General features: G+C 51.6%; 1 protein-coding gene across 4 annotated transcripts in view; it reads right to left on the bottom strand.

Moving 5' to 3' along the window:
* Positions 1 to 551: 551 nt before the first annotated feature.
* RASGEF1A (RasGEF domain family member 1A) overlaps positions 552 to 23,273 on the bottom strand; it is a 119,222-nt gene continuing 96,500 nt past the window's right edge. For 3 of the 4 annotated variants that reach the window (XM_049894707.1, XM_049894705.1, XM_049894706.1), the window contains exons 2-13: positions 10,515 to 10,715; positions 8,664 to 8,786; positions 6,691 to 6,828; positions 5,717 to 5,938; positions 5,035 to 5,109; positions 4,610 to 4,702; positions 4,043 to 4,145; positions 3,873 to 3,952; positions 2,820 to 3,011; positions 1,655 to 1,778; positions 1,125 to 1,197; positions 552 to 742 (exon numbers count right to left, since the gene is read on the bottom strand). In XM_049894707.1, coding sequence (XP_049750664.1) covers positions 718 to 742; positions 1,125 to 1,197; positions 1,655 to 1,778; positions 2,820 to 3,011; positions 3,873 to 3,952; positions 4,043 to 4,145; positions 4,610 to 4,702; positions 5,035 to 5,109; positions 5,717 to 5,938; positions 6,691 to 6,828; positions 8,664 to 8,786; positions 10,515 to 10,709 — 1,443 coding nt within the window. In that variant the 5' untranslated portion in view covers positions 10,710 to 10,715 and the 3' untranslated portion in view covers positions 552 to 717. Of the gene's footprint in view, positions 743 to 1,124; positions 1,198 to 1,654; positions 1,779 to 2,819; positions 3,012 to 3,872; positions 3,953 to 4,042; positions 4,146 to 4,609; positions 4,703 to 5,034; positions 5,110 to 5,716; positions 5,939 to 6,690; positions 6,829 to 8,663; positions 8,787 to 10,514; positions 10,798 to 23,273 lie in introns of those variants that run through there. The other variant, XM_049894704.1, reaches the window with a different exon arrangement.

Below are 23,273 nucleotides of genomic sequence, written 5' to 3'. Positions count from 1 at the left end.
TGTAGCTTCTGTACAGACCTGGTGTCTCCCTGCCCTTCCCCACCTGACAAATCCCTGATAAAGGAAAAGAAAAATGTAAACTTTGGAAACCCTGTACTCAAAGGTTCACTTCCTGAAATATGCACATGAGACCTCCTGGCCACCCTAGCCCTTCCTCTAGAACTCTGCTGGCCTGTGCTCAAGGGCCGGGAGCCTTGGGGCCCAGGACAGAACTCTCTGGCGTCTGCCCTGGCTGTCCTGGCTCACTTCAGGCTAGAAGGCCGAGCAGGAAGAACGGACCCTTTCAGTACCCTCTAAGGCACTAACCCCGACATCAGCGACAATGGCTGGAAAGGTGTCCGAGCGGGCAGGGCTTATGTTGGTTTTGGTTGGGTTTTAAAATATTTTTTTCTTAAGATGTTAATAATCAAAAGTAGAAAATAAAATTCTACATTTCATTAGAATAAGATGTTATCATGGATGCCGTCTCCCATGATACTCTCCCCTTCCCCCCGACTCCCTGAAACAGGACCCTGCCCTGTTATTTAAAATAAACCAAAAACTTTTTCTGTAAGAGCCAAAGGCTGATGCATGAAATAATTACCATTTCTTTTTCATAAAAGATATATACGAAATGGACCCCAACCAGTGAGGCCTCCTTCACCTAAACCCTTATCAGGATTAAAGCATGCTCATTTGTGTGCTTCATTTCATTTCCACAGGCTGCATCCTGAGCCTTCAGGCTCTGTTAAGGAGAGTGGTCCTAGAAGTGAGTATGGAAAAAGGACATGGTTAGGCAGCAATGGGTTTGCCGGTTCCTTCCTCTGGGGAGCTGGGAGCTAATGACCTTGTGCTGAGGGTAAGGGCTGCAATTCCAAGAAGCAGCCACTAGGGGAGGAGTTAGGGACATTCAACCCAGTTCTCAACCTCCCACCATCTGCGAGTTCCATGCTTTGAAGCTCTGCAAGTGGAAGGGCTACTACCTCTGCCTAACCTGGGTGACATGCTCTTACAACAGTCAAGATCCATGATACCCTCCTCCCCTTGGGTTTGCTGTGCCCTCTCCACCCCCTGTCCTTCCCTTCCTCATAGACTTTGCACTGGGCTGGCCCAGGGGCTCATAAGTGGCCCTCGAGTTCTCCTACCTAAGGGTCTTCCAGCTGTCTTTTTCCATGTGATTCTCAGGACCTTCACTCTCAAAGGAGGCGATGAAGAGAGCTGAATGACAGGAAAGTCCCTCAGAACCAAGGCCCATGAGGTCAGTTTGCTGTCCACACTCAGTTGTCCCTCCTGCTCAAGCTCTCCCTTCCAAGGGTCCAACTGGGCCCAGGAGGGAATTCCCGGATCAAGGGACAGTGACCTTGGGCCTGGGCTCACATACAGGTCTTTGCCCTGTAGGGCCTGAAGCTCCCAGGCTACTCTGGGGACTCTGGGAAGCCTCCCTCTTTCCACAGCACCTGCCCCTGACCACATTCTGGTTCTCTCGAGGGGCCCTTGGAGCCCAATCCTCTCTTCTGTCCTTACCCTTCCGCTGTCATCTGCTCATGACCCACTGCACACTCACCCCTGTGTGCAGAGCGGCCCTGTGCAAAGTGGGATAATAGGCTGCCTCCAGGGTGACCATGCAGTCCTAGGTAGGACTGTGGGCACCACAGCCCTGGAGGTGTGTCCTCACCTTCTTCACTGTAGATGGGCGCCGTGAGCAGGTAGCTCTGAATCTTCTTGTCCTTCTCGAAAGGACACTCCACCTGTGTCCACATCATGAAGTCATGGATTTGTCTGGAGAGTTCCCAAAATTTCTAAATGGGCAGAAAACCAACTGGACATTCATTTGTCACTTTAAATTTCAGATCCTTGGTTGGGGCCTGGGGACACAGGTTCTAATCTAGCTCTGCTGCTTGCTTCATGGGCCCCACTGAAATGGGCTATGGCCCTGCATGACTGACCTCGTGTGGGGAGATTACGCAAGACAGTGTGGGCACTCTGTGAAGCACAGGGCCAGCAGGTGTCCCTGGGCCACCCTGTCCTGCCCTCTGCTAGGCCATCAGGGGCTGCGCTTATTCACTTTTTCAGTTTCATTGTATCACTCGAGCTGGACAGAAGTTAGAGCCTGGGTGGCCTGATCAGGCATGAAGGTGGCACTCCCTGGCCATGCAGTGTGTGCAGACTTACCCAGCATCCGCCCCTCCCCTGGGAAGCCTAGGGCTGAAGCAGGCATCCCAACCGTGCCTAGCATGGCACACCAGCCAAAAAATGTCATCTGTCACACTCTTGGGGCCTATGTGAGAATCCACAGTCCCCCCCCCCACCCCAACTCCTTACCTGCGTGTATGAGCTTCAGAGAGCCTGGCACGCACATCCCAATCACCTCTGTGCCCCTGCCCACCACCCCTCAGCCAGGAGCCATTAGGACCCAAGCAGGCTCCTCACCTCCATCTAGATTCCTTTGCCTTCTCCTCTCTGCTCAAGTCCCTTCTTGCCTAAAGCCGTCCTGGCCCCCAGGCCACCGGACGTGGCCCCTTCTCTGGCTCCCTGGTTGGGCCAGCACTACAACCAGGGTCCTGGTGAAATACAGGCTTCCTGTGGCTCCAGACTCAGTAATTAGATCATCCAGCCCGTGTTCCTCCCTGTCAAAAAGCCTCTGTGGCTTAGGAAACCCATGACCCATCCTGGAGTTTGGGTCCCAAGGGCCCTTCTGAGATCCACAGGCAGTGCTCAGAAAACCCTCAGGCCTGGGCATGACCAGCTACTGACTGCAACTATTGTACCACCTGGGTCTCCACCCTACCTGTGCTGGGACAGCCAGCCCCTGCCCTTGGACCCCGGGGGGCTGAGCTAACCTTGAAGTTCACCTGCCCATTGGGCAGGCGGTTAGTGTGAATTTTGTGCAGAAAGTAGATGTCCTTCACAAAGAGGTTAAACACAGGGATGACGATCTTCTCTCGGCTGCTGTGGGCCATCTGGGACCTCTGTGTGGCCCCCTGCAGGGCCGTGCGGTAGTTACAGAAGTTGCTGGATGGGTCCATGTGGTGCTGTGGATAGGGTGCATAGGACGCTACATGAGGTTGGGCTGCCTGCCCGGGGGGGTTCAGCCTCCCACATCCCCTGTCAGATTTGCTCAGGGCTGCCCCTTTGCAAAGCTGGACACAACTGGTGGGAGTCACTGCCCCTGTGGGCGGCCCTACCCTGTCACCAGGAGAGGCCTCCTTCCCCCCCACCACCCACCCCACTAGGGAGTACAGGAGGGGAAGCCCAGGGGCTGAGCACCAGGGTCCAGAGGCTTTCAGGATGGGCCTAAGAGTCCCCAGCAAAGCTTTACAGGTAGAGAAGACCACACCTCTCCCCTGTCCCGCTGCAGACCGCACCTCTCCCTTCCTCCTTCCTTTGCTCATCTGTCCATACCGACACCTCCCAAACCTGACCAGTTCCACAAGACACAATGTTTACAAAAAATTGGTCTGGTGGTCACATATATCTGGGCAGTGCTGCAAATGAACTCTGTCAGCCTCTGGGCGACCCAGATGCTCAAGGACTATGAGCGTCCAGTGGACTTGGCTTAGTCACTCTGCAGATTCAGGGACTGTGGCTCCACTCTGAGTCAGAACCCTGCATTTTCGTCCCTATGGAACTCACTTTGGGTGATGCTGGTTCCCAGTGAAGCAGCAAATGCCGCAAAGGGCTTAAATGATTTCGCCTTCTACAGGCGAAGGCACTGGCCAGGTAAATACATCGACAGTCATGCACATACATGCTAAATACATGCACATCAGGTGCTGAGGGAGCCGAGGCAGGCACGGGGGTGGGGGGGAACGCCCTCCCCTGCCATCAAAGGGAGCCCTTCTCCAGCCAGTGCAGGGCGGGGTGGGAGTGCGTGGGGCTGCGGTGGTGCCTACTTCCAGGACGTCGAACTTGGCCGTCTTGACTTTGGACCATGTTTTCTTCAGCCGCGCCACAGGACTGAGATTCATGCCAGCTGCAGGGACAGCAGGTTGGGGTCAGGGCCAAGAGGGGTAGGCCCTAGCGCGGGGGTTGGGGGGAAGGCCAATGAGACTGGGACACTCACAGATGATGGCCATCATTGAGTTGAAGTTCCCAATGTTGAAGCACTCCCTAGCCACGTCAATGAAGAACTCCACCACTCGGGTCCGCTGCTTCTTTTTCACTATCTGAGGGAGCCAGGAGTAAGCACAGCTGAGGAGGACCACCAGAGGTGGTCACCCACTATCCCACCAGGCTGCACTGACCAGGAGGCCGCCACCTTGGCGTGCAGCTTTCAGGCTATTCAGCAGGACAGGAGAGGTGGGAGGCAGGAGATGGGGGGACTACCTATGGGGGAGGTACTGCCCGCTCCTGCGGGAGGCTGTGAAGCCACAGACAGAAAGCATGGGACGGGATGAGAAGCTGTGCTGGGCACCAAGCGAGCCTGAGCTGGTTGATGGCACTGTTGTCATTCCCATTTTCCACTGATGACATGTGGGAGGCTTGCACCGCCAGGCCCTGGCAGTGGGGCTGCGCTTATTCACTTTTTCAGTTTCATTGTATCACTCGAGCTGGACAGAAGTCAGAGCCTCGGTGGCCTGATCAGGCATGAAGGTGGCACTCCCTGGCTGTGCAGTGTGTGCAGACTTACCCGGCATACCTCGGTGGCCACCAGCATGCTGAGGCAGTTGAACCAGTTGTCATAAGCCTCCAGGCTGTAGGTCTTGGTCTGGTCCCCTCGGCACTGCAGGAGACATGCTAGGTCATAGGGAGCCCCACCTGCCAGCCCCAAGGAGCAGGAACTGCATGCCCAGGCCAGAGGGGGTTGGGTGGGCTGAGTTAGACAGGTACCCAAGGCCGGCCCAGCTCCGCCCATTCACAGGGGAGCCCAGAGAGTGCTCGTCTGCCAAGGGGTCAGCTGGGAGGCCAGGCTAGCCCCCTGGACCCCAAGTTGAGCCTGGCGCCCCCCGCCAGCACGTATCACCCACATGGTCCTCTGCCAACCCCTGGTGTGTGCTGGCTGAGACCCGTGTCCACCCTGCATGGAGGCAGTGGGGGCCACAGAGCCCTACTCACCCTGCAGTTGTCCAGAGAGTCCCTGTGGCTGAGGATCTGCATCAGGTCCTCCGGGTGGATGCTGTGGACCCGCTCCTGGGGGTGGGGGGAGGGGTGAGAAGCCCACCATCCTTGGGCAGGTCAGACACACCAAGTAGGGCCACTTCTGGGGCCATGGGGGGTGGTTCAGTGCAGCAGTGAGACCATCGAGTATGAGACTCAGCCACTTCTTACAGGGACCATGCCTCCACAGGCCAGAGACATGGCCCTCCTCAGCTCCTGCTGGGTTCCCCTACATAAACCCTAGGTGTCTGAAGAGACCTTTCTCTGGGAGGGGAAGGGACAGAGCTGTGATGGGAGTGTAGGCATTGGGGGCTGTGCCGTGCAGGGGCACGTTCCAGGCCAGGGCAGGGGCAAGGTGAGGGGACTGGGTAGGTGAAAGTCTGGCTCTCTTTTGTAAATCCCTTTGCCTTCTCCCATGTCCCTCCTCCCTCCTGGGGCCACTTTGATACCCACCACAGGACAGTGCTGGCCTAGGGATGTCACACCCCTGCTGACCAGGCATACAGGGCCGGGCCTGGCCAGTGGGCAGCACCTTGATGGCCAGGCCTAAGGACCAAGTTGAGGACAACACTGAGGTTCAGCAGGCCCTGGTTGGGCAGTGCCCCTCTACCCCTAGGGCAGGAAACAGGACTACACTGACCAGCTCGATGTGGGTCAGCTGCTGGGCCAGCACCAGTGGATCACAGCACACGCTCAGGATGTCCTTCTGGGTGGCCGGCGGCTTGGCCTTGAGGACTGGTCCTTTGTCCATGGGCGGTGAGCGGAGCTTCTCCCAGAACTCCTGGAGCTGGCTCCGGGCAGCCAAGGACAATAGCAGGTTCTGCGTCATTTGGGTAATAGCCTTCTTCACCGTGCTGCTCTCCTGGGGGGTAGGGTAGTTGGGAATGAGGGCATTGGCATGAGCCGGCAGCCAGTCTAGAGGGCTGGCGAGCACATGTGCTATCTGAGCCCACATTCGCCTATCCAGACCCTGGGCAAGAAGTGCAGCCACCTCCTGCCGGGAGATGACAGAGTGGGGCAGGTGCCTGTGGCACATGGGTCCCTCTGCACCCAGGGGCTGCTGGGGGAGGGGGAAGATACCCGCTCAGTGGAAGGAGCTGAGGGCAGAGTTCTGGGTCTGAAAGGTGTAGGCTGGCTCAGGGGCCGCTCCTCACTGTCCCCTCCACTGCAGCAGGAGGGACTCAAAGGATGCTCCAGGGCATTTGGAAGGCCCCCTTGCCCCCTGAACTGCACACAGCCCCCTTGGGCTTTCTAGCACTAGAGCAGTGGGGGCTTCAGAGCACAGCCAGCACCCTCACTGCTGGTGGGTGGGCAGCCGGTGGAGAGCACCCCTGCAGCAGGCCCTGGCCTGTCTCCACCAGGCCCTGGCCTGTCTCCACCAGAGGCCTAAGAGCGAGCTGGGAGGCAAGAAAGGTGACAGGGCTCTTCCAACCTCTGGGCTGGTGTTCTCTCCACATCCTGGGGAGGCTCCCACCGCCATGTGGGCCCCATGGCCCCAGCTTGCAGAAGTGAGTCCAGCCCCAGGTACTGGCCAGCCCAGCATCTTCTCAGACCCAGCACTCATATGGAGCTGTCCTGTGGAAGCCCACCAGGCGAGCAGAGGGAGGGTCTTACCTCCTCACACTGGGTGACGCAGTGAATGATGGCCTTCAGCTCTGCCATGGCCTTCTCTTCCTGGAAGTCGTAGGGGAAGGCCTCAGTCCACTCCTTCAGGAGCTGCACGATCTTGGCTGACAAAGAACTCAGCTTGGCCTGAGGTGGCGGGGTAGAGAGTGAGCCCCAGCAATGACAAGATGGCTGGATGTACACTCCCCCCTCCACCCACAGGACTGGCACCCAGCCACCCACCTCTAGTTTTGCCATACCTGAACCACTTACACAACTACTCCTTGTGTCTCATTTCCCTTAAATCGATTTTCTTTTTCACTTAAATTCATTTTCAGAAAACCTACTCATCACTCCTACCATGACACAGAAAATGAGTGTCATTTGCTATAACTGGAAGTCACCCAAGTGAAGCACACAGTGAAAGCTGAGCAGTGTCAGTGCCATCAGGCTCCTGCCCCCCCTCTTGGTCAGAACGAGGTTGGCACATGCTACAGAAGGGGCAAGACACTTGCCGCCATCCTCCTCCCAGGCTTCTTGGCCAGCGCTGGAAGCTGGGGGAGAAACACTGTAGACTCCTCGTGAACGGCAGTCCGTGCACCCCAATCGCCCTCATTTGGGGTGGGCACTGTGGACAGCCTGGGGCCAGCAGCACAAGGAGTAGCCTCTGTGCCTTGGCCACCCGGGATAGGGTGGGCTGGGGGAGAGAGGCACACTGGGCCCTTCCCAGCCTCAGAGGGGCTGCAGGTACTGGGACAGACTTCACCTCTCGCTGAGTGCCCCCCGACATGCAGCCCCGCCCTCTGGGCCACCGTGCCCTCCCCTCGCCCTCCATGCCATGCACCCACTGTCCATCCACAGGTCCCTCACATCTCGAGTGCCCCCTTCTGCTTTCTTCAGGGAGGTAGACCTGGACCTGGACCAAGCCACCCTCATCTTCCACATTGCCACCCCCTCAGCAGCCCCAGCCCCTAGGGTGGACAACATAGCCCTTCTCCCTCCAGTTTTGGGCCTGGTTCCAGTGCGGCCTCTGCCCACTCCTTCACCCGGTGGCCACTTCACCTGCACCCATGCTCCACCATGCCCCTATGTCCCCTTGGCCCCGAGTTACTGACAGCTATCCTTGCCTTCCACCCAGACTCCTTCAGTAGCACTTGTGCTGGCCACATGCTCCTGCACACTCAGTGGCCTTGGTGCAGAGCAGTGTGCAGCTGGGTGACCACATGGATGCCCAGCTAGGCACCAGGCTGAGTCTGCTGGGTCAGCTCCACCCAGCGCCAGCTACTGCAAGCAGACTCTTTGGGTGGCCTGAGGGAAATGGCACATCCACAGCCCTCTTCTACAAAACTTCATGGTCAAGAAGGGTGCAGAATTTCATCACCAAACAGGGACAGGCCACACTCTGCTACAGCCAGGCCACCCCTGAGTGCCCAGGTGCAGCCCTCCAGGTATGTGGCAGCACATCCCTGGAATGGTGCCTGGTTGATCCATCCCACAGGGGTGCCCTGTCTTCTATACTAGGACCAGGGACCAGTGGCCGTTGTGGTGTTCTGACGCTCCTGATTGCCCAAAGCCTGGCTCACACACACAGGGACCACCACGCAAACGGCAGGTCACCACCATGAGCATGTGCCAGCTGGGTGTGCTCCACCTGACCCCTGGCCTGAGGTGGCGGAGGCACAGGCCCTACTGGCTACTTTTCCATGACTTTTGCTGAGACCTCAGGTATTGGGGGTCTGCTAGGGTCTTTCCTGGGAGAGGTGGGGTGTCTACCAACAGTAGTTACTCTCAGCTGGGAGGAGTGCCCAGCTCAGGGTGCACCCTCTGTACCCTAGGGGGCCATGGTCAGGCATGCCAGGGGCCCCAGCAGGCCTACCTGGCCCAATTGAGGCCTGACCTGCCAGCTACTCAGAACAGGCTCCACTCCTGGGGGAACCAAAGGGTAGGTGGAGGGACAGATGGACAGCCCCCTCAGTCCCTACCTGGTCAGGGTCTGCCTCCAGCTGCTGCCTCTGCTGTAGGCAGATCTGCCCTACCCGGGCCAACAGGTCATGAGGGTGGATGAAGACCCGGGAGCTCAGCAGAAATGTGAAGATGTACGTCCTCTGGAGAAAAGAGACACGGAGAATGCAAACCATGGTCAGGCATGGCACAACGGTCACCCTCATGGGCTCTTGCCATTGTGTTAGGCCGGCCGGCCCCAGGCCCAGAGCATGGCCTTGCTGGTCCTTGGCAGCCACACCTACACCTTGTCTTTCACCTTGAATCCCCTCTCCTTATAACCCTGCCCACTTTAGAGGCACAGCTCAAGCCCTACCCCCAGCCTACTACAAAGCCTTCCTGACAAGTGCTGCCTGGAGAAGACTTTCTATGTGAGGGTTCTCCTACTCCTCGAGGTGAGCTAACCCACCCTGGGACTGTCGTGTACTGCTCCGTGTCTGAGGACCTGGTGTCTACCCTGGTGCTCCCTGGTCTAGGCCGCAAGCCTGTTCCACCTCTGAATCCTAATGGGGGCGTCCAAGGTCAGCATGTCCTTATCAGCCCCATGGCCCAGCTTTGGGCCTGATCCATACCCCTGCTCCGTCATGGACCATCTTCGGGCCTTGGCCCTGCCTACACACGGCAGGGGGTCCCTCCTTTGTGCCAGCCATTTTCCTTTTCCTGGGAAGTAGCATCCCCTGTGGGGGCATGACACCAGGTGACTATCCGCTGAGGATACTCCTCTGGGACAGTGCTGTAAGAGGGGAGGTCCTTCCCTGCCCTGGGCATCTTCAGGGCCTGTGGCCCTCCCCTTTCAGCTCTGACACCTGGGCCCTCAGCAGCCTGTGTCTACCCCTACCTGCCCTGGCTGGGCCCTGAGAGCATTTGTGGGTTGCACAGGCAGATGGACAGATGGATGATTTGAAGGATGGTGGATGGATGGATGAACAGGTAGATGGATGGATGGATAGGTGGATGGATGGGTGGACAATGCCAAGGGAAGTCCTCAGAAGCACTAGGAAGGAGGGAGAACTGGACATATGAGGGTGGGCTGCAGCCCCTGGAAGCCGAGCTAACTCAGCTGCCCACAGATGGAGGCTGGAGGGCAGCGATTCCTCCCTCCCCCTCTCCCTTGCAAGCTGTGTCTATTAATGGAGGCCAACAAGCCTGGGTCTGCCCCCAGGAGTGAGGGGTGCACCCCACCCACCCCATGCACACAAGAGGGGTGGGCGGAGCCTGGCCAGGTGGGTCCTCCAGCAACTCTCAGTGAAGGGAGCAGGCAGCCCACACTGCCCACAGTTGCTAGGAGACATCGCCCATCAGAGGCAAAGAGAAGCACAGATGACAAGGAACTCCTCTGTTCCAACGATGTGCCCCTGCCATTGTGAGGGAAGAGGCAGGGAGGCAGGGGCCCCAGTTAGCTCTGTTGGTGGCCAGTCCTGCCCACAGTAGGCATGTGCCCTGAAAGCACAGCACGCCCTCATCCACGTAGGTATATATGTACACATGGGCACTCCTGTCTACCTGGGGCCTGCACTCACCCATTGACCTGGACCCCAGCAGGTAGTTTATGCACAGACAACTGCCTAGCTAGCAAGGGGCTAGAGGGAGTATGCTGGGGCCTCACAGGGCCCTGAGGTGCTGGCCTTGCCATTGGGACTCTTCTTCCTCTCCCAGGCCCTGCCCAGAACTCAGGTGCCAGCTCCGGCAGGGCGGGAGGGGTGGCCTGAATAGCTCCTATCTGTGCCTTTGCCTCCCTGCACGGCTGGACCATCTCCCACCTGCCTGTCCAACACTTGCCCTGGAGGTGGCCCCCCCCCGGCCCGTCACACCCACCCCCATCCAGCACTCACATCGGGGTAATAGTCCACCGTGGGGACGAGGTGCTCCATCAAGGCCTCGAGAGACCCGGAGATGAGGCGTCCGTCTTGGAAGACGAGGTCTCCAGAGCCACTACGGCCACCCCCGCTGCACTCCCCCATGCTGGGCTGCCCCTGTCTGCTACAGCTGGGTGCAAGCATGCTGGAGAAGACAAACGTCTGGGGCATAGCTTCCTGGGAGAGAAGGAGGAGGCTGTGAGGCATCAAAGGTGCCCCTGTGAGGCCCTCCTCCCAGGGCATATGGGGCACACAGGGGAAGTCCCCAGCAGGGCTACAGAGGGTGGGCAAGGGCACCAAACACCTCCAGGGGGGGCATTAATATCAGCTCAGGCAGGGGCCTGGCTCCCAGCTGGTTCAGCACCTGGTCTGTGCACATCACCTCAATGCAGGGCCTGATCTACAGTCTGTCCTCATGGGTTACTTCCAATGGTTGAAGAAAGTTGGTGGAGAAAAAGCTGGCAGGGGGCAGGAGCACGGGTGTATGACCAAGGCAGCCTGGGGGTAAAGGTGGTGTTTGGACAAGACCGAGGACTCTCTGGGATAAGAAAGGTGCATTCTAGGCATATGAGGCAGCAGGTGCAAAGGTCCTGAGGCAGCTGTGTGTGGCGTGGATAACAGGGAGAGTGGTCAAGGGTCTGTAGACAAGGTCTGAGGCACAAAAGCAGCCAGGCTGTTCAGACCGGGGTGAGGCGTATATCTTCCTGAGTGAGAAAGAAGCTGGCCATTATTCAGAAAGTGCACCCAAGGCCTCCTTCAGACCTGTGTCCCCACTCTGCACAGCCCCAACAGGTGCTCAGAATCTTTGCAAGGTGGGCAAGACCTCCAGGAAGACCCCTGGAGAGTGACCTCTCTCCAGGTTTAAACCTCACTTCTGGTTGAAGGGAATTCAGATGCACAGAACACTGCACTCAAAGTGGGCCAGCAGCTGCACCTGGAAACCCGTTAGAATGCACATTCTCAGGCCCCACCCCAGGACCCTGCATCAGCAACTCAGGGACAGGGAGGTCTCTGTGCGCATGCTGTAACAGACCCTCCAGGGGGTTCTCATGCCCCGACGAGCAAACTCTTCCATTATCACGTGGGGAAACTGAGGCCAAGGGAAAGGGACTCAACTGAACAGGAAATCCTCATTATGTTGTCACCTCCAGGAAGCTTCCCTGTCTTAACGCCTAGACTGTTGATCCATGGGCCAGAGCTGCCTACACCATTCACTTTGCATGCCCCCATCCAGCCACTGGCAGATCTCAGTGACCATGCATGGGGTGAAATAATGAACATGGTCTTCCTGGGGACACTGCGGGTCCCTCAGAACCTATAGCTGCTCTATGGGCCACCACTGCCTAGGGACATGCCACCTCCTGTGAGGACCCAGGCCCTGGCACCTCACCTGAGCCCCAGGCACTGTGGGACAACTCCCCCTAGATAGCACAGTTCCAGGCTCAAAGGTGACCTTTGGGCAGTAACTTTGTCAGTTGGGCCTGCAGACCCCTGGCTTCTGGGGTCATCACAGAAGGCGTTCTTTGATCTGCTGGCCTCTCCTGCTGTGGAGGCAGTGAGGTGCTCTGGTCAGGAGGTGCTAAGGGGGGGTGTGGCAGCCGGTGCTGGACACAGACCCACAACTTTACAGGTGAGAGAAGCAGCTCAGGGTGAAGTTACCTGTCTGGAGACAGTGGGCCCCAGGCCACCTTGAGCCCAACCAGCCACCCCAATGCCCAGTGATATCGGCCAGGCAAGGACTTGTCACTTGTCACACTGTTCATCCCCAACACTCCTGCCACGCAGGGGCTATGGTCCTCCAGGGAATGCATCCCACCCACGCCTGCCCCTACAGGAGCAGCCAAGAGAAGCTGCATCCACAGCTTGGGACTGGTTCCCCTCCCTTGGCAGCAGATGCTCCTGCAGCTGGGCTAAGGACCACACACCTAGACACCCTAGCTGCACAGAGTGGGTGTGGGGTCCCTATTGGTAATGTTTTAAATGCCACCAACATGTAGGTACAAAGCACATACATAATGCACATAACACACGTGGCCACACACAGCCAGACTAAGTGCAGAGTTTACCACAAACAAGTTGGGGAGGGGGGGACTTTCATTTTCTGTTTCACACATTTGTAAACCATTTGATAAGCTTTCCAAATAGCATGTCTATTTTGTCATTTTTAAATGACAATTTTTTTTTAGTGCAAGAGGCTAACTTTTTTTTATTGTGCTTTAAGTGAAAGTTTACAAATCAAGTCAGTCTCTCATACAAAAACTTGTACACACCTTGCTATGTACTCACAGCTGCTCTCCCCCCCAAATGAAATAGGACACTCCCCCTCTCCACCGTGTATTCCCCATGTCCATTCAGCCAGCTCCTGTCCCCCTCTGCCTTCTCATCTCACTTCCAGACAGGAGCTGCCCACATAGTCTCATGTGTCTACTTGAGCCAAGAAGCTCACTGCTCACACTCTAGTCCAGTCCAATCCCTGTCTGAGGAGTTGGCTTCGGTAACGGGTCCAGTCTTGGGGTCTGGGAACCATGGCCTCCGGGGTCCCTCTAGTCTCAGTCAGACCATTAAGTCTGGTCTTTTTACAAGAATTTAGGTCTGCATCCCACTGTTCTGCTTAATCCGGGATCCTATGTTGTGTTCCCTGTCAGGGTAGTCAGTGATTGTAGCCCAGCACTATCTAGTTCTTCCAGTCTCAGGCTGATGTTGTCTCTGGATTATGTGGCCCTTTCTGTCTCTTTGGCTCATATTTTCCTTGTGTCTTTGGTGTTCTTCATTCTCCTTTGCTCCAGGTGGGTTGAGACCAATGGATGCATCTTAGATAAACCACTTGCTAGTGTTTAAGACCCCAGATGCCACTCTCCAAAGTGAGATGCAGAACGTTCTCTTAATACATTTTGCTATGCCAATTGACCTAGATGTCCCCTGAAACCATGGTCCCCAGACCCTTGTCACTGCTACTTTGACCTTCAAAGCTTTCGGTTCTATTCAGGAAAGATCTTTGCTTTTGGTTTAGTTCAGTTGTGCTGACCTTTCCTGTACTGTGTGTTGTCTTTCCCTTCATCTAAAATAGTTCTTGTCTAATACCTAATTAATGAATACCTTTCTCCCTCCCTCCCCATACTTGTAAGCATCAAAGAATACCTTCTTCTCTGTTTAAACGATTTCTTGAGTTCTTATAATAGTGGTCTCATACAGTATTTGTCCTTTTGCAACTGACTAATTTCACTCAGCATAATGCCTTCCAGATTCCTCCACGTTATGAAATGTTTCATGGATTCATCATTGTTCTTAATCGTTGCTTAGTGTTGCATTATGTGAACATGCCATAATTTATCCATTCATCTGTTGATGGGCACCTTGGTTGCTTCCATCTCTTTGCTATTGTAAACAGCGCTGCAATGAACATGGGTGTGCACGTATGTGTTCGTGTAAAGGCTCTTATTTCTCTAGGATATATTCCGAGGAGTGGGATTGCTGGATCGTATGGTAGTTCTATTTCTAGCTTTTTAAGGAAGCACCAAATAAATTTACAAAGTGATTATACCATTTTACATTCATACCAGCAGTGTCTAAGTGTTCCAGTCTCTCCACAGCCTCTCCAACATTTATTATTTTGTGTTTTTTGGATTAACGTCAGCCTTGTCGGAGTGAGATGGAATCTCATTGTAGTTTTGATTTGCAGTTTTGATTTGCATCTGACTAATGGCTAATGTTTGTGAGCTTTTCCTCACGTATCTGTTAGCTACCGGAATGTTTTCTTTGGTGAAGTGCCTGTTTATATCCTTCGCCCATATTTTAATTGGGTTATTTGTCTTTTTGTAGTTGAGTTTTTGCAGTATCGTATAGATTTTAGAGATCAGATGCTGATCAGATTTGTTGTAGCCAAAAACTTTCTCCCAGTCTGTAGGCAATCTTTTGACTCTTTTGGTGAGGTCTTTGGATGAGCATAGGTGTTTGATTTTTAGGAGCTCCAGTTATCTAGTTTCTCTTCTGGTGTTTGTGCGTTGTTAGTAATGTTTCATATACTGTTTAAGCCATGTATTGGGGCTCCTAATGTTGTTCCTATTTTGTCTTCCATGATCTTTATCGTTTTAGATTTTATATTTAGGTCTTTGATACATTTTGAGTTAGTTTTCGTGCACGGTGTGAGGTATGGGTCTTGTTTCACTTTTTTGCAGGTGGATATCCAGTTAGGCCAGCTCCATTTGTTAAAGAGACTGTCTTTTCCCCATTTAACTGACTTTGGGCCTTTGTCAAATATCAGCTGCTCATATGGGGATGGGTTTATGTCTGGATTTTCGATTCCGTTCCCTTGGTCTATGTGTCTGCTGTTGTACCAGTATCAGGCTGTTTTGAGTACTGGGGTCTCTTTCCCTTCCATATGAACTTGGTGATTTGTTTCTCCATCTCATTAAAAAATGCCACTGGAATTTGGATTGGGATTGCATTGTATCTATAGATTGCTTTGGGTAGAACAGACATTTTTACAACCTTGAGTCTTCTTACCCACGAACAAGGTGTTTTTCCACTTATGTAGGTCTCTTGCAGTAGTGTCTTGTAGTTTTCTTTGTATAGGTCTTTTACATCTTTGGTTAGATTCATTCCTAAGTATTTTTTCTTCTTGGGGGACACTGTAAATGGTATTGATTTGGTGATTTCCTCTTTGAAATTCTCTTTGTTGGTGTAGAGGAATCCAACTGATTTTTGTATGTTTATCTTGTATCCTGATAAACTGCTGAACTCTTCTATTAGTTTCAGTATTTTCTTGAGAATTCTTTAGGGTTTTCTGTGTATAAAATCATGTCATCTGTGAATAGGGGTGCTTTTACTTCTTCCTTACCAATGTGGATGCCCTTTATTTCTTTTTCTAGCCTAACTGCTCTGGCTAGGACCTCCAGCACAATGCTGAATAAGACTGGTGATAAACGGCATCCTTGTATGCTTCCTGTTATCAAGGGGAAAGCTTTCAGGCTCTCTCCATTTAGGATGATGTTGGCAATGCCTTTTATTATGCTGAGGAATTTTCCTTCTATTCCTATTTTGGTAAGAGTTTTTACAATGAATGGGTTTTGGACTTTGTCAAATGCCTTTTCTGCATTTATTGATATGATTCTTTTAATTTCAGTTGGGTCTGTTGTGATAGCACCCATCTCATTTCTTATTTGGGTTATTTACTTCTCTCGTTTTTCTTTTGTCAGGTTGACCAATGGTTTATCGTTTTTGTTTATTTTTTCAAAATACCAGCTTTTGGTCTTGTTAACCCTTTCAATTGTTTTTCTGTTCTCTATTTCATTTAATTCTGCTCTAATTTTTATTATTTGCTTTCTTCTGGTGCCTGAGGGTTTCTTTTGTTACTCTCTATTTGTTCAAGTTGTAGGGATAATTCTTTGATTTTGGCCATTTCTTCTTTTTGGATGTGTGCATTTATTGATATAAATTGATCTCTAGTCACTGCTTTAGCTGTGTCCCAAAGATTCTTATAGGAAGTGTTTTCATTCTCATTGGATCCTATGAATTTCTTCATTTGGTCCTTAATGTCTTCTATAACCCACTCGTTTTTGAGCAAGATGTTGTTCAGTTTCTATGTGTTTGATTTCTTTTCTCTGTTTTTTCTATTATATATTTCTACTTTAATGGCTTTATGGTCACAGAAGATGCTTTGTAATATTTCAATCCTTTGGATTTTCCTAAGGCTTGCCTTGTGACCTAATATATGGTCTATTCTAGAGCATTGTTCAAGAAAGTATACTTGTCTGCTGTTGGGTGGAGTGTCTATGAGGTCAAGTTGGTTGACTGTGGCATTTAGATCTTCCATGTCTTTACTGAGCTTCTTTCTAGATGTTCTATCCTTCACCGAAAGTGGTGTGTTGAAATCTCCTACTCTTATTGTGGAGCCATCTATCTTGCTTTTCAATGCTGTTAGAGTTTTTTTTATGTATCTTGCAGCCCTGTCGCTGGGTGCATAAATATTTAATATGGTTACATTCTCCTGGTATACTGTCTCTTCCTGGTATGTAATGTCCTTCCTTATCCTTTGTGTGGATTTTACTTTAAAATCTATTTTGTCAGAAATTAATATCGCCACTCCTGCTCTTTTTTGACTGTTGTTTGCTTGATGTATTTTTTTCCTTCCTTTGAGTTTCAGTTTGTTTGTGTCCTTAAGTCTAAGGTGAGTCTCTTGTAGGCAGCACATAAACAGATCATGTTTTTTTTTTCCCCCATTCTGCCACTTACTGTCTCTTTATTGGTGCATATACATTCAGTGTAATTATGTATATGTATGAGTTTAATGCAATCATTTTGATGTTTTTATTTTTGCATGTGTGTGTTGTTGACAGTTTCTTTTTTCCATTTAATTTTTTTTTGTGCTGAGTAGTTTTTTTTGTTATAAATTGTCTTTTCCTCTTTCTTGTTGTTGATTTTATTTTTGCTGAGTCTTTACATTTTCCTTGTATTTTATTTTGATGTGTAGGATTGTTAATCTCCTTTGTGGTTACCTTAATATTTACCCCTATTTTTCTAAGTTTAAGCCAAACTTTTATCTCTTTATATTGCCTTGACTTCCTCTCCATATGAAAGATCTATGACATTTTTAGTCCCTCTTTATTAATTTAATGTTGTCATCTTTTACATAATGACATCTCTGTTTCCCTGTTTTGAGAGGTTTTTTTTTATCTTGATTAATTTTTGTGATTTTCCCTATCTGGGTTGATTTCTGGTTGCTCTGTCCTGTGTTCTAGTCTCGGGTTGTTATCTGATGTTATTGATTTTCTAACCAGAGAACTCCTTTAGTAGTTCTTGTAGTTTTGGTTTGGTTTTTGCAAATTCCCTAAACTTCTGTTTATCTCAAAATGTCCTAATATCACCTTAATATTTGAAAGACAGTTTTGCTGGATATATGATTATTGGCTGGCAATTTTTTTTCCTTTAAGGCTTTATATATGTCATCCCATTGCCTTCTTGCCTGCATGGTTTCTGCCGACTAGTCCAAGCTTATTCTTATTGACTCTCCTTTGTACGTGACTTTTTGTTTATCCCTAGCCGCTCTTAAAATTCTCTCTTTGTCTTTGGTTTTGGCAAGTTTGATTATGTCTTGGTGACTTTCTTTTGGGATCTACCTTATGAGGGGTTTGATGAGCACCTTGGATAGACAGTCTTATCTTTCACGATACTTTCAGGAAAGTTTCCTGCCAACAAATCTTCAACAATTTTCTCTTTATTTTCTGTTCTCCCTCCCTGTTCTGGTACTCGAATCACTTATAGGTTATTTCTCTTGATAAAGTCCCATAATATGATTTTTAGGGTTTCTTCATTTTTTCAAAATTCTTTTATCTGATTTTTCTTCAATTATATTGATGCCAAGTGTTTTATCTTCAATCTCACTAATTCTGACTTCCATTTCCTCAATTCTCCTCCTCTTTCTATTGAGTTGTCTAGTTCTGAAATTTTATTGTTAATCTTCTGAATTTTTGATTGCTGTCTCTCTATGGATTCTTGCAGCCTATTAAATTTGTCATGATGGTCTCGAATAACCTTCTTAATTTCCTCGACTGCTTTATCTTTGTGTTCCTTGGCTTGTTCTGCATTTTGCCTGATCTCCTTAAGAGTTCTGTGTATTAATCTTTTGTAATCTACCTCTGGTAATTCCAGGAATATCTCTTCGTCCAGAAGATTCCTTGGTTCTTTGTTTTTGGAGCTTGTTGAAGACATCATGGTCTGCTTCTTTATGTGATTTGATATTGACTGTTGTCTCTGAGCCATCTATAAGTTATTGTATTAATTTATTTTGTTTGCTTACTGTATTCTAGCTTCTTGCTTTATTTTGTTTCAAGATGCTCAGATAAGCTACTTGGTGAGCTAGCTTGATTATTTGTGCTTTTGAAGCATCCTGTCACCAGATGGTTAGAGTTGTTACCAGGTATATGAGCCTAGGAGTCCATTCGCTTTTCTTATATGGACTCAGCTCAGGTGTCCAGGTAGTCAGCCATCAAGTGTGTGGCTTTAGGCTCTCTCCTACAGCCTTAGAGGAGCAGGGCTGATTGGTGTAGGCACAGGTATCTGGTTGCAGCAGGGGGTCACACTCTGAGCAAGGCAAGGGGCTGACCACCATCCTCCAAGTGTCTGTGAGGAAAATGTGTTCCTATTCCCTACAGCACACATGTGGGTGGGTTCTTCAGCCAGACCATGGCACCCAATGCTTTTGGCTGTAAGGACTGGGAATCACCACCACTTATTCTTGGGCCCCTGTCGCTGGTGGCTAGGTGGCATTGGTGGAGCCACCAGTCCTCAGGCCCTTGATGTGGGTAGGTGAGAATCCTGCTTAATAGCGTGGTGTCAAATGTCACCCTCCTCTCCACTGCACAGGTGAAACAGCTGAAGTCAGGTCTCAGGGTCATACACCATTGCAGTCTGCCAACAAGGGCCTAAGCTGCTAAAATGGGCTCACACAGGTCCATGCAGGGGTTAAAGGCAGTCAAAGGCCATGGACCTTTTGTGCCTGGACAGGAGCCACTTCTGCCCTGAGTTCTCAGCTTAGGGGAGCTGGCAGATTATTTTTTCCCCATTTGTTAATCTGTTCCTTCTCCAAGGCTGGGAAAATGGCTCAGGGCACATAGCAAGGCTTCTCAGGCCCAGGGAAATCGACAGCCACTGAAGCTGGCTAGGGGGCTAGGAAACAGGGAGGTGGGATCAGATAAATGGGAGAGAGTTCTTTCACAAGGGATGCTATTTGATCTGTGTGGTAAATTAGATGCAAGCACTTATCTCTTGCCAAGAGTGCTCTTCTTAACTAATTCTGGAGGCATGAGTAGACTCTGTGGCTCACTCTCTCTCCCTGAGGAAACTGCATCCCGAATGCTACCACTAGCCCCACCATGGTCGTGCCAGGGAATCGTGCCAGAGGGGCACCAGTTTCCACTGAGTCAGGTCCGGCAACTCCTTGCCACTTCTGAACTGTCTCTCCCTTCCCCTGCTGCTCAGTCCGATTTCCTAACTTTGCCTTTGATGTTCAGGGCTTCTAGTTTGTCATATATATAATTGATTCACTTGTTTTTTGGGGTCTTTGTTGTAAGAGGGATCACTGGAAGTGTCTGACTACTCCACCATCTTGGCCCCGCCCCCAAGGCTAACTTTTGAAACCAGCATTTCTGATAAAGGAACATTAAACCCAAAACCCAAACCTGTTGATTTCAACTGGATTCCAACTCATAGTGACACTATAGGACAAAGCAGAACTGCCCGATAGGGTTTCCAAGGTTGTAAATCTTTACAAAGGCAGGTTGTCACATCTTTCTACCATGGAGCAGCTCCTGGGTTTAAACCACTGACCTTTTGTTTAGCACCTGAGTCCTTTAACCACTGCACCACCAGGGCTCCTTAAAGGAACAGTAATAAGGGCCAATTTCCCAGATGAAATGGTTGGGCTGGCTGAGGAGGTGTGGCTGGAGGGCCCCAAGAGGCTGCTGGGCTGAACTACAGATCCCCGTCAACATGCCAGGCCAGCAGAGTCCACAGAGGCCACGGGGGATGGGCTACCTTGGTTGCTCTCCCCAGACCAAGTGTTGCGCCCACATGTCCCTCATCTCCCCACCCTGTGCACCAAGTCCTGGCAGGGCCTGAGGATGCTCGGAGCCCCTCCCTTGCCCCCATCAGCCCTGGTGCCAGTACAGGGCTCAGCACTGAGTGGAAGAGGGCAGTGGCCTAGAATCCCAGCTCTGCCAGCTCCTTGCTCCTGGATGAGTCTAAGCAGCCACTGATTTTTCCAGCTGCCAAATGGGTTGATGACAGCACCTACCCCTGCTGGGCCCTCTGCCTGGGTTCTCTGCCAACCACCCCTGCCCTGTCCCTTCCATCCTTCTGCTCTTATAATTAGGGTCCTCCTCTTTCCACCAAGAGCAGAGACTGCAACTTGTGGTGACACATCTGTGTCCATCTACCCTGTGGGTGAGCTGTCACAAGGAAGGGGCCATTTGGAGCACAGCACCCAGAAAATCTGGGCTCCAGTGTTGGGAGGGAACACACAAGCACAATAATAATAACAACAAACAACAGTTAGGACTAGCAAGGACACAGTGTGTGCCATGACGCACCACCAAGAGCAGAGACTGCAACTTGTGGTGACACATCTGTGTCCATCTACCCTGTGGGTGAGCTGTCACAAGGAAGGGGCCATTTGGAGCTCAGCACCCAGAAAATCTGGGCTCCAGTGTTGGGAGGGAACACACAAGCACAATAATAATAACAACAAACAACAGTTAGGACTAGCAAGGACACAGTGTGTGCCATGACGCTAAGTGCTAGAGGTCAACAATTCCATTTAATTCTCATGGCCGCACCAGACAAGAGAAGCCATCATTCTCCCCACGCTGCAGGTGAAGACAGGGCACAGGGAGGCTCAGGAAGTACCTAAGGCCCCAAAGGTAGGTCAGAGCAGTGCCCGCATCCAACTCAGCCAGTCGGAGCTTGGCTCTGCCCTTGTTGTGGGCTCTTTCAGGATACCTACCTAACCCTTCGAGCCTTAATGTATTCATATGCAGAACAGGCTCCTGAGAGTGAAAGGAAGCTTTAAAAAGCTTAGTCCCACAGACACCCTCCCCCTCCTTGCCCCCTGCTGTGGTTACAGGGCCATGCTGGGTGCCTGGGAGGACAAAGAAATGCTAGCTTATTCTACACATGCAGGCACTTAGGCCTGTGATTGTTAAGGGTGTGAGTCAACTTGGGAGGGCCATGATTCTCAGTGGTTTGACAGTTGTATGATGTTATGATCAGTTCCATGATGAGATTTTAAATACGATCACCTCCGTGACGGGATCTGCTGTGAGTAGCCAATCAGTTGAAAGGGAGTTTCCTTGGGGGTGTGGCCTACATTGAATATTAGCCAGCCTTCTGGCAAGACTCGTGGATCCTGCAGCTGACTCCTGTTTGTCTGACCTCTGGTTCTTGGGACTTAAGCTAGCAGCTTACCGGCTATCTTGCCTGCAGATCTTGGGATTTGTTGATCGCAGCCTGTGAACAAGAGCCCTGCTGTCTGACCTGCTGATCTTGAGTTCACCAGCCCCTGCGGCTACATGAATCAGGAAAAGCCTCTATCCTGACCCATGGACTTGGGATGTTCCAGCCTCTACAACCTCATGAGCCATTTCCTTGATATAAATCTCTCTCTCTATATATGTATTTATATGCTTTACTGGTTTTGCTTCTCTAGAGAACCCAGCTTAAGACAATGCCCTATGCTGATGCTCTGAGCAAAGTGTGGTCTGAACCAGACAGCATCCCCGTCACCTGGGGATTGCTGGAAATTCAAATCCTGCTAAACCAGAAACTCTGGGAGTGGACAGGGCAATCACCTTTCCTTCAAGCTTTGCTGCTCGACTGTTAAAATGCAGCATCTTGGGTTCCAGCCCAGGCCTACTAAGCCCAAATCTGCATTTGAGCAAGAAACACAGGTAGTTCATGTGCAAATAAATGGATGGAGGCCCGACCTGGACTGAGGCTGGTGCCTTTGAGAGCTTATGCCCCAGGTGAGGAGTGGCATCTTAAGTGAGGGTAGTGCCTCAGCTGTGGCTTTGCACTGGACTCACCTGCTTCAGCTTGCATGCCCAGTAGTTCTGATGTAACTGTCCTGGGGCACAGTCTGGGCACTGGGACTGTTCAGTTTTCTGGACAAAAACTGGAGCAGGAAGCACAAGGAGCTCCTTGCCTTGGCCATTCTGGCTGAAACCAAATTCAAGGCTACAAACGGGCAGCCAAGAGCTCAGGAAGGCCCCTGCAGCCAGACTAGAGGGATGAGGAGGATGGGGCCAGTGTGGGCAGCTTTCCGGACCAGCTTCCACAGGGCCAAGAAGGGAGCCCAGAGGCAACACTTCTGCCCAAGTCCAGCTGGAACTGGTCTGGACAAAGCAGCAGCCCTGAAGTGGGGGTGGTGGGCCCTGCACCTGAGCCTGTGACTCCTCACAGCTCCTCCTGCTCCAGCAGGAAGGCAAGCACCTTCTAATTACCAAAAAAAAACCCAGTGCCGTTGAGTAGATTCCAACTCATAGCGACCCTATAGGACAGAGTAGAACTGCCCCATAGAGTTACCAAGGAGTGCCTGGCGGATTCGAACTGCTGACCTTTTGGTTAGCAGCCATAGCACTTAACCGCTATGCCACCAGGGACCTTCTAACTACAGATCTCAAATACTCAGAAAACAGTACATGCTACCAGACAGGTGGGCAGGCATGACTCATTCCTGTCCTTGAAGTCAGGCCTGCCTAGCGTCTTCCTCCCTTGCCGCCCCAGGTGCCCAAACTGTAGGTCCAGAGGGAGGGGTGCTCTGTGCCCAGAGTCAGCTCACACTCTCTGGAGGTGACAGACATGTGGCAACATCTGCCCGTGTCCATACCTGGGTTTACTTGCTGTCTAGGGCACTGCTGAGGAGGGGCTGCTTGGAGGGCTGTCTGGGGGCACCATCGAGGTGGGGGCTCCCTATAAGGCTGTCTGGGAGACCTACACTGAGACAAAAGGGCCTTGCTTGATGCATGGCAGGGAGCCAGGTGAGGCTGCACCTGTTACCTTGGGTCACAGCACACACACCATGGAGAGGGCTGGAGAGCACAGCTGGAGCAAGCTTGGGGGGGCTGTGGGTGGGGGGCTCACCTACCAAGGCTCCACTGGCCTGGAGAGGCTGCCACCAGCAGGTGAGGTGGGCCCAGGTATGCAAGGCAACTAGAGGATGAGCTTCTTGCAGTCACATGGTGG

Source organism: Elephas maximus, chromosome 8 (assembly GCF_024166365.1).
Source record: "Elephas maximus indicus isolate mEleMax1 chromosome 8, mEleMax1 primary haplotype, whole genome shotgun sequence".
Taxonomy (NCBI): Eukaryota; Metazoa; Chordata; class Mammalia; order Proboscidea; family Elephantidae; genus Elephas; species Elephas maximus.
This window is presented reverse-complemented; position numbering and strand designations above follow the sequence as displayed.